At 39.8% G+C, this 10,542-nt stretch overlaps 1 protein-coding gene across 9 annotated transcripts in view; it reads left to right on the top strand.

Moving 5' to 3' along the window:
* The window catches only part of MITF (melanocyte inducing transcription factor), a 223,260-nt gene extending 217,846 nt beyond the window's left edge, over window positions 1-5,414 (top strand). For all 9 annotated transcript variants that reach the window (XM_060633734.3, XM_060633735.3, XM_060633736.3 and 6 more), the window contains one exon: window positions 1,815-5,414. In XM_060633734.3, coding sequence (XP_060489717.1) covers window positions 1,815-2,216 — 402 coding nt within the window. In that variant the 3' untranslated portion in view covers window positions 2,217-5,414. The remainder of the gene's footprint in view (window positions 1-1,814) is intronic.
* Window positions 5,415-10,542: the final 5,128 nt, after the last annotated feature.

A 10,542-nucleotide genomic window follows, 5' to 3' on the forward strand; every position in this document is an offset into this window, starting at 1 on the left:
CACTGCGTCCTAGACCAAAGAAATATGGACCATTTCTTTGTTAGGTCCAAACAGCTCATTGAATATTTAGGTCCTACCAACTTAGCAGCCATTGGAAATTATAAAACCTATAAACTGAAAGCAGAACACTAGCATTTTTATTTTATTTTTAAATAACCACATTACCTACTAATGGGATACATGTGTCTGTTGGCCACCACACAGCTTCTTCAGTCTTGGAATCCGATTGGACAGTGCCACCCTCATGGCTCACTCCTTGGTTTTCATGCAATTCTTTTTTTGTTTTATCGCAGCAACTGTCGAAGACTTGGCTTTGCAGGGATTATGATGTGATGGAAAAGAGTGTAGCGCCACCTAATGCTGAAACTGTGAACTGTCTTGAATTTGGTAGTTCTCAGAGTAGTGCACTATTTCCCTGGGTATTTAAAAAAAATGTTTTTAATGTTTATTTATTTTTGAGAGAGAGAGAGAGAGAAAGAGAGAGATAGAGAGTGAGTAAGGGAGGGACAGAGAGAGAGACACACAGAGAATCAGAAGCAGGCTTCAGGCTCTGAGCTGTCAGCACAGAGCCCGACACAGGGCTCGAACTCACAGACCACAAGATCATGTCCTTAGCCAAAGTCAGACACTTAACTGACTGAGCCACACAGGTGCCCCTCCCTGGGTATTTAAAAATGTGTCAGTGTCCTGGAAGTGTGTGCACAGTGGAGGGACCCCAGAACTATATTATTTACCAAATGTTTTCCTTTAACCTCACATTTTGAAATTTTAATTTCATGTTTATTTTTATTTTCATGTTTTTAAAAATTTATCTTCATGAATATTGATATCTCAGTCTCTCTATCATTAATAGATAATGAAATGCATATACCACCTAAAAATCATGTCCTTATATGATCAGTGGTTCCTATACTCTTAAGAAATAGTATTTATTAATTTAATGTTTTTTGACATTTATTCAGTTTTGAGAGACATAGAGTGACCGGGGGAGGGGCAGAGAGAGAGGGAGACATAGAATCCAAAGCAGGCTCCAAGCTCTGAGCTGTCAGCACAGAGCCCAACATGGGTCTCCAACCCACGAACCATGAGATCATGACCTGAGGTGAAGTCGGATGCTTAACCGACTAAGCCACCCAGGCACCCCAGCATTTATTAATTTAAAAGAACAAAATAATTTTTTTCATAATGTATTGGGTTTTTTTCCCTCTAAATGTCTGATTCTTTTTTAATACTTTACTTTTTAGAGAAGTTTTGTTTATATTTTTTTAAATTTTTTTTAATGTTCATTTATTTTTGAGACAGAGAGAGACAGAGCATGAGTGGAGGAGGGTAGAAAGAGAGAGGAAGACATAGAATCCGAAGCAGGCTCCAGGCTCTGAGCTGTCAGCACAGAGCCCGACGTGGGGCTTGAACTCATGAGCTGTGCAGTCATGACCTGAGCTGAAGTCGGACACCCAACCAACTGAGCCACCCAGGTGCCCCTAGAGAAGTTTTAGGTGCACAGGAAAATTGAGAAGGCAAAGAGATTCCCCATTGTACTTCTTGCTCTCCCACATGTACAGCCTCTGGAGCTGTCACCATCCCCCGTCAGAGTGGTACATTTGCTGTCACTGATGGACCTATACTGCACAATGCTGCCCCCCAAAGTCCCCCCCTTACACTAACGTTCACTGTCGGTGTTGTACATCCTTTGAGTTGGAGCAAATGCAGAGTGACCTGTATGCCTCATTATAGTATCCTATACAGTGCTTTCACTGCCTAAAATCCTTTGTACTCCCCCTTTTTAAGCATCTGATTGTTTGCTTTTATTTTAGGAACTTGAAATGCAGGCTCGAGCTCACGGACTTTCGCTCATCCCATCCACGGGCCTCTGCTCTCCAGATTTGGTGAATCGGATCATCAAGCAAGAACCCGCTCTTGAGAACTGCAGCCAAGACCTCCTTCAGCACCATGCAGACCTCCCTTGTACGACGACACTCGATCTCACAGATGGCACCATCACCTTCAACAACAACCTTGGAGCCGGGACCGAAAGCAACCAGGCCTATAGCGTCCCCACGAAAATGGGATCCAAACTGGAAGACATCCTGATGGATGACACTCTTTCTCCCGTTGGCGTAACTGACCCACTCCTTTCGTCGGTGTCTCCCGGAGCCTCCAAAGCCAGCAGCCGAAGGAGCAGCATGAGCATGGAAGAAACCGAGCATGCTTGTTAGCAGGCCCTCCCTGCTCTGCGCTGTCCAAAACTGCTTCCTTTCTTGATTCGTAGGTTTCATAATTTACCTGAAGGGGTTTTCTTGATAATTTTCCTTTAATATGAAAAATTTTTTTTCATGCTTTATCAATAGCCCAGGATATATTTTATTTTTAGAATTTTGTGAAACGGACTTGTATATTCTATTTTACAACTACAAATGCCTCCAAAGTATTGTACGATAAGTGTGCAGTATCTGTGAACTGAATTCACCCCGGACTCTAGCTTTCTGAGCAAGAGGATTTTTGCATCAGAGAAATTTCTGTCCATTTTTATCCAGGGGAGACTTGGTTTGAGATTTTTATGCCTGTGACATCTTTGGAAATTAAATGTCAAGTTTAATCGAAAGAATGTAAACCAACCAAATAAAAGAAACCCAGAGAGAAAGAGATTGAGGAAAGAGAAGAAGAAAAGAAATCCACACTAACCCTTTTTTTAATTTGTAAATGTATTGATTCATTGGTACTGCCTTAAAGATCCAGTACCGTTCTAACGCCATTTAGTCTTTCTGCTGCGAACTATTTAAGGCAATACAATATTCTGTAAAAGAAAAAAAGAAAGTGCAACCAATTTTGTGAGGATTGTCTGGTTAGAAAATGTAACTGCTCTACCATACTTAGGTGCAAGTGAAATTGAAGGGTTAGAGACCAAGGATCTGAAACATGGGGTCTCATCTTGCTGTCCTTCACTCTCTGCTCTGATTACAGTTACCCTCATCCATGAGTGTGATTCTGTTTTCCCTAACCTATATTTTATTTTGAAAAGGAAATGCATGTCCTCTCAAAGGAACATATTGAGGAGCCCTGAAAGTTGTCCTATTTGTTTCTCCCCCCCCCCCCCCAGCCCCTTCAATTTCACTTTTGATAAGAAAACCAAACTGGGCACATTTCTAATCAGCTTTCCTATTTTTATTTTTAAATTATGTTTTCCTGTTCATTTGATTTGTACAGATTCTTTATTATCATCGTTCTTTTCCATATGTTTGTATTAATTTGTAAGAGTATGCATCTTAAAATGGCAAGGTTTCAATATTTTTACAACTCACTCGTGGTTTTCTGCATTCTTTGTACACACGTGAAAGAAAACTTTTATGCAAGGTCTTGTGTTTCAAGAGAGCTTTGCGAATATTTTGTATATGACAGTCTCACTCAGAACTGTTTTTTCCACACATTTAAGGTGTAGTATTAATAGGTGAAAACCAGCTTTCTAGAGAGAATAAACTTGCATATTTATTTTTAGTGATATAAAAGTAGCAATATTCTTGGAGACTGATAACCATAGCGTTAATACGCCCATTGTAGTCACTTAAATTGGGGTTCATTTCAGCAAACTTGCTGAATTTTCTTGAAGGAGCGAAATACTGTGTTGGCAAATTACTGTTACTTGATAACAGTGTTTTAACAAGCAGCGACGTTGTAAGTTAGTCTCAGTGCATTATCTTGTGTAGTCCTATGCAATAATAGTATAGTGTTACATGTAATCTATCTGGCCTACGTGTTTTATACAGCTGACATACGGTGTTAAGAGCCAGGCTGTTGAATGGAATTTCTCAGTAGCAGCCTACAATTGAATAGCAAGGGGCATAAAGCATATCCATTCAGAATGAAGTGCCTTAAATATAGCAGTAGTCTTTTTTGGACTAGCACTGACTGAACTGTAATATAGGAGACAGTTTCAAGATGGTATCTATAGTCAAGAGGATCATGGAGCATGGTGCCTATGTAGACAATATAAGAGCTTCCAATTTTCCTTCAGATATTTTTAATATTAAATATATTTTAGTGACAGAGTGCCAACTTCTTTCATCAGGAAACCTTATTCAGGAGGTTTTTTTTTTGTTTTTTTTTTTTTTAAAGAAAACGAGTTTAAATATCAAATCTGAATTGGTGGAGGGGTATTGGATAGTTCAAAGCAAAGGTGTGACTGTCAGGTGTTTGAATGGATGGCTTCCATGAAAATAATCGACTGCATAGTTCCCATGCACGTCGGGCAACGAGAATCCTTGGAGACATTGATGATGCTATCAGTTTTATAGCTTTATTACTTAAGGGGGTAGGGAAAATTAATTCCCATTCTTTCAGTCCCCTTAATTGTATAGCTCTTTTCCTAGAATAGTGATGCAGATTTGCATGAACAGCTAACTGTACCATAGTGTTCATTGATACAATCATAGCATTGTCTGGTTTTCTCTTCATATCTCTATGGGGGGAGGGGAGCCCGGTGAAGAAGTCAAAGATCGCGATGGTATGATGCTTCTTTTCTTTAGCTGATTTTGAGGGTTCTTAAAAAATGGTGCAAGGTTGCGTAGCCCCTGGCCCAGGGAAGGTGACCAGGGCCAAGTGACCTCATAGAAAGCTCTGTTGAGAGGAAGCATGGCATCTTGTACCACTGTCCTGACTTTCGCAACTCCTGAGCTCACTGTTGCCTGCTTCCCCATCCCCCTCTTCTTAAGAGACAATTTCTGGGATTGGCGGGTGAGTAAGCCCAGGAGAATGCTGCAGCCTCGGGGGTGGTTTTATTTCTTTCTTTTTTGCCAAATCGAGTGTGGATTTGTTGTAGGGACTAGTTAAGCCAAGAAGCGGTGGTTTGGGGTCGCCGTTTGTGACGAGAGAATGATCCACACCACTCCCCCCATCCCCGAGAGCAGACTGGTGCCTCGGGGTTGGGCCTCCATGTGGAGGGACCAAAATGCCAAACTTGCCCACCTGCCTCTGGGTAAGGCAATGGAAACACCAAACCTTTTGACTTTGCCAAAAACCCTACAACCAACCTGGTCATACATAGGACGACAAAGTTCTTTCTGGTTGTTTTTTAAATAGTAAAGCAATAAGAACAAATAAAATACATAGGAAGTTAAGAGATATAAAATAAAGCACAAAGGAATGCACTTATTAATATTTTTTAAAAATGCACTGGGGAAAAGTTGGTGTTGATAACAGTATATTAAAAAACCCTATGTCTTGAAAAAAATGACAAATGACTGTCTCTTGCGGACGCTTGGTACTGTAATGTTAATAATATAGTCACCTGCTGTTGGATGCAGCAATAATTTCTGTATGGTCCATAGCACTGTATATTATGGATCGATATTAATGTATCCAATGAAATAATTGAACTGTTGTTCTTGATAGCCTCATTAAAGCATTTGGTTTTTCACATAGTGGTGGCCAGTTTTTTTTAGTTAATTGACAATCTTGAATATTGCTTGCCTTATCAGGAATGGTAGCACACGTTTTCTTCTGATTTTACGAATAACAAATTGCATGAGAAATTTTAAAATGCCAGTAAGTACTTTTTTGGTTTTAAATGCCATTCTAAGATATTACTTTTTGGTTTTAAACATTTTTTGATTATGACTTGCACTCAGATGAACTATAATTATACAGCTTTTTTCCCCCTCTGAATTTGGGGGAGATTTTAAACTCCCAGATGCCAAGAATTCATTTTACATATAGGAGTTTTATTTAACATGTTTTAGTGAGAGGTGGCTTTACAAAAAGAGAAATTGTCGGAGAAGCCCTTGCATATTTACGAAAAAGATACTGGGTTTTTAAAATACAAATTTACAATAATGAAAGCTTAATATACCCAGGTTGCCAGCTCCTGGCTGTATTTTTTTTAAATACAGCACTTAGGAATCATTTGATAAATGTTGGATTTGACTTGGGAAGTGTCAGACAAAACATGTCTTTATTCCCCAGCTAGACCTTAAACTTCTGCCCTCTCTAAAACATTTTCTGGTTTAACCTCTGGAGAAAATGCGCAAGAAACTTCCTGTAATGCTTCTGATCTGATTGTCAGCTTTTTCTTAAATTTGATTTTTTTTCCCTTAAGTTGTAATATACAATAATCAAAACCTTTCTTTTTCAGAGTTATTTGAATTATTTATATTTCCCATAGAAATGTGATTGTGTGATGCCTTAAAAACGTGTAAAAATAGGAAGATTTCCTCTCTGAACAAGAGGTTTTCCGGGCAACGCCGAAAGCAGGTAAGTTGAAGGTTGAAGCTCTGTATCTCAGGATGTCTACCGCAGAACCTTAACACTGACCTGTCATTTGCCTGTTCACATTCACTTCACAGTCTTCTTGGATCCTTCATCTGTAGCTTCCCCCTGCCGAAGGAGAAGAAAAGAATGCATACTGTGTGTTAGAGCACTGTTACCTGATCATCAGACATTTGCCTACAACCTGTATGACTTTCTTTCGTATTCACAGACTTACACATTTCTTAAATGTTTTCATTAAGCGAACCCTCGTAACAAAGAAGCGTATCTATGAAGTGACAAACCGTGGACTGTCAGCTAAATGTCCTGAATTTGACTCTTGTCTCTCTGCCCATTTCCAGCTTGTGATTTTGAGCAAGCTACTCAGCGCCTCAGTGCCTCAATTTCCTTTCTGTTCATTGGCCAATAACAATAGCTACCACGTGGGGGTCTTGTGAAGTCCATTCAAAGTAACAGAGTGGAATTTTTGCTTGGCAGCATGTAGTAAATGCTCAGTAAATGGTAACTGCTTTTATGTTGTCGTCATCACCTTCATTATTAAAATGGAACGCGTTCCCTGGACTCCCTCAGGTCAATGTAGGTATCGGCGGTGGCATGCGCTGTTTGAAAAACGCTGCACGTTGGCACAGAGCTAATATTTGTGAGAACTGGCAAGGTGACAGAAGCCACAGGGTACATTAGAGAAGAGGACCTCACTGTATCTAAGACCCTGGATTAGAATATTTTAGAGAATAATAAACCCCATTTATCACCTTTTAAAAACATCATCAACACAAATGACCTAAAATTTAATTGGTATTAAATGTGTATAATCTGCACGTGTACCTCTGCCATGAGAATAATTACACTATATTATTCCCAGAAAATGTGCTCTGCTGAAGTTGAAATGTCTATTCTATTCCCTAGAGGATTAAACTTTTTAATCCTTTATGATACACACTGATGTTATGTATCTGAAGAGCGGTGTCTTGCCTATATCCTATCTGTTCACTTTCCTATCAATATTTAAATGATTTTCAGGTTTTTATTTTCAATTATACTTACATTTGATGACTTCTTTGGAATACCATCTGAGGAGTTAATCTTCATAATCCAGCCAACATAAATGAACCTTTAGAACTACCCTGTTTTTATTTTTTGTGTATGCCAAGATTTAATGCATAGCCAAGTAGCATGAGGAAAGCTCGTTTAACAGGAGTGTTGTAAAGTTAGATTTTCATTATATTTAGAGAGAGATGGTGATGATCTCTTAATTCTTTGCTGCCACATCTGAGGCTCAATAGCAATGGCTTCGTGTCTTCACCCATACTAACATGAATCCTTAATATACATCTTGTGCAGAATATAAATGAAGAAGCTTCCATTCCATTCCCAGTTTTCCCAAGAGGCATGTACCAAAAAAAAAAAAAAAAAAGTACATTTGCCATATTAAAATTGTCAAGCCTTTGTTTATACATAAAATTTAGACAAGGCTAATCTTATTTGTGTTCAATATTTATAGGTCTTTGGAGCCTATTACCTATCCCAGATATACTGGAAAGTAATATAACTATACGCAAATCCAAGTAAGTCTCAGCAACATTTCTAAATGGTAAAGGCAGTTTGCTTTTGAGAAATTTGCATTTTAAATTTCTAATTATGGAGTCAGTTGAAGTTATATCCAAATGGGTGCAATTGTCACTCAAAATGCCTTCCATATTATTCAGACAGCAAAATCTGTGTAGATAGAAACCACTAAACTAGTGTTTCCCAAACTTTGCTTTATGGAACTAGTTCCACAAGCTGTTCCAAAAGTTGCTTTGGGGAACAGGGGCTTGGAGGTTGGGGTCAGAAGCAAAATGCTGTATTTAATTTTGAGGACGTTAATGCTGGGGAATGCTGCAGTCAACGCATTTGACCAGTGTGTCTACTGAAAGACTTGTCACATTCTCAAATACGCTAATATGTCCTGAGAGTTTTCAGGATTGAGAATAGTTAGTATTTAATGTTTCACAATCTTATTTGACCACAGGATTTTGTCAGTGTGTGTGTGTGTGTGTGTGTGTGTGTGTGTGTGTGTGTGTGTATCTGTGTAAAACATTTGCTGGTGGTTCCAAAGGACAGAATTTGGGAAATTCCAGAGATTTTTCAGGAAATTATATAGAATTGATAAAAGATAATTTCTTTCATTCCCTAAGATAAGTATGCTTACATTTGTTTATTATTCTACAAGTAGAAACCATTGTCGCCAAAAGAAATTACTCCTGAATCAGCAAATTAGCTTAGGTTTGGAATTCCATTCAAAGTATAAAATTCCGGGTAGGGAAATTATTGCCATTAAAATATTATCATTCCTGAATTTCAGAAGTAACCTATGTTCTCATTTTCAATGGAAATATAAATTCTCTTATGCTCACGTTTGATATACCTTTTCTATGACTGGTAAAAAGTAGTCCTTTAAACTGGGTGTCTCCCCCCCATTTAAATACAAATACCCAATGTTTGGGAAGTAGGATGGAGATCTTGGCTACTGTTCAATTGGTTTATAACTCTGGGTCCTGCTCATTGATTTTTGGTGGAAGGGAGTTAGGAAGAACTGTATGGTATTCAGAATTACATAGTCGTCTCAGTGATTTCTTTTTCGATGCAGGCAAATCCTAACATTTAGGTTATATCTCAGAAGTTCAGTGAATGGGTTGTAGGCCAACCCACACAAGCCACACCAATCATCATGTGTTTGGTAAATCATAGTTTTAAGATTGTTCAAGAATTGAAATACCCTAGATTACAAAGTCTGAGGGAAAACACATCTTTCTGTTCCTTACAAATGAGATCAGACACTTCTTTCATTCAACACCTTTTTAAAAGTATGTTTTTTTTCAGGCCCCACTCTTTGCCTGGAAAGAAATGGTGAATAGAGGAACTTCGCTTCGGTGGGACAGAGGAATTAGTTGGCTCATAGGACCACACAGTTTAAATGGTAAATGTAACTTCACATATACCTGAATTTAAGGGCTCAAAGGTATTCGATTGCCCTGTCCTTCATTTTCTTGATTCTCTACTCCTCTCTGCAGGTGAGTCTTCTCATCTAGACCCCAAAGTCTACAAAGTCCAGTCGAAAACCAGTACCTCTTTCCCAGGGTCCATGGCCAAGTCCCCATATCAGTTCTGGTCAGTCCTATTGAGAGTAAGATCACCCTGGCAGGAAGATGGAACATGCCAATTGGCTAGGTCTGGATCACATGGTCCACTCCACTAGATTCCCTCGGTGGTACCTAAACCCCGGGGTCTGAGGGAAAGGAGAGTGGGGTTGATTCGCCTAGACTGCAAGGGGGTGATGCCACTCCTAAAATGGGGAGGAGACTCTGGGCAGGCAAAACCACAAGCATTCATTATTGTAGCTCTCAAAAGTTTTGGCCAAGCTCTACCTTTGCCAGTCTCTTGCTTCTCTTGGGTGCATCAATTTGGGACTTTTCCCCTCTCTACTTTAATGGCAGGATGGTGGAAAGGGAAGGGTAGAAGGTGTTGAATCCCTTTAGTTGTATCTCCCTCCTCTCCATTTGTGGCTACAGTTTCAGAAATAATTCTCCAGCTCTCACCTCCAGTCCCTACTCAGTCCTCTACCATGTGGACATCCTAGGACCCCAGTGCTTCCATAAGATGTTGAGGGCGCTCACAAAGCACAAGTTCCTCCAAATACCCAAGAACTCTTACTTCCATCATTCCCAAAGCCCACTCGGCTGTCAGGGTATTTTCACTTGCACCAAACTTTTCATTTGGCTCAAACTGAAAAGAGGGATTTACTGGTCACGTAACAAAAAACCTGCATGGATGAAACTCAGAACAGTGACCTCAGGTATTCAAATGACAGTGTCATGAATGGGTGCTGTCTCCTACTCACCCCTGCTCTGCTCTCTATTGGCTGTATTCTCATGCAAGCTGTCTCTGGGAGACGGCAGAATGACTGATAGCCCCACACTTCCCCTTGCAGTTTTATCAACTAGCATGGAAAAGGTGTCTCTCTCCTTCCAGAGTCTCCTTAACCCACGTTAGCCAGTGTGCTTATTCCTGGACCAATCACTGTTGCCAGGAGATGGAACAGACTGCTAGGTCATGCCTCATCATATTTCCCCCCATCGAGCCAGATGGACTCTGTCCCTCTGCAGGGAAAAGAGACAGGCTGAAAGCTGAGAAGGCCACCATTTCCTCCTTTGGCCCTTGTTCAGGTGTCCTTTCTGTCTGTGGGTGTCTACTATACAAAGTCAACATCTGACTTTGTATAATAAGTTAGGGTTCAGGTTAAAT

The sequence above is a fragment of the Panthera onca genome, chromosome A2, assembly GCF_046562875.1.
Source record: "Panthera onca isolate mPanOnc1 chromosome A2, mPanOnc1 haplotype 2, whole genome shotgun sequence".
Lineage (NCBI taxonomy): Eukaryota > Metazoa > Chordata > Mammalia > Carnivora > Felidae > Panthera > Panthera onca.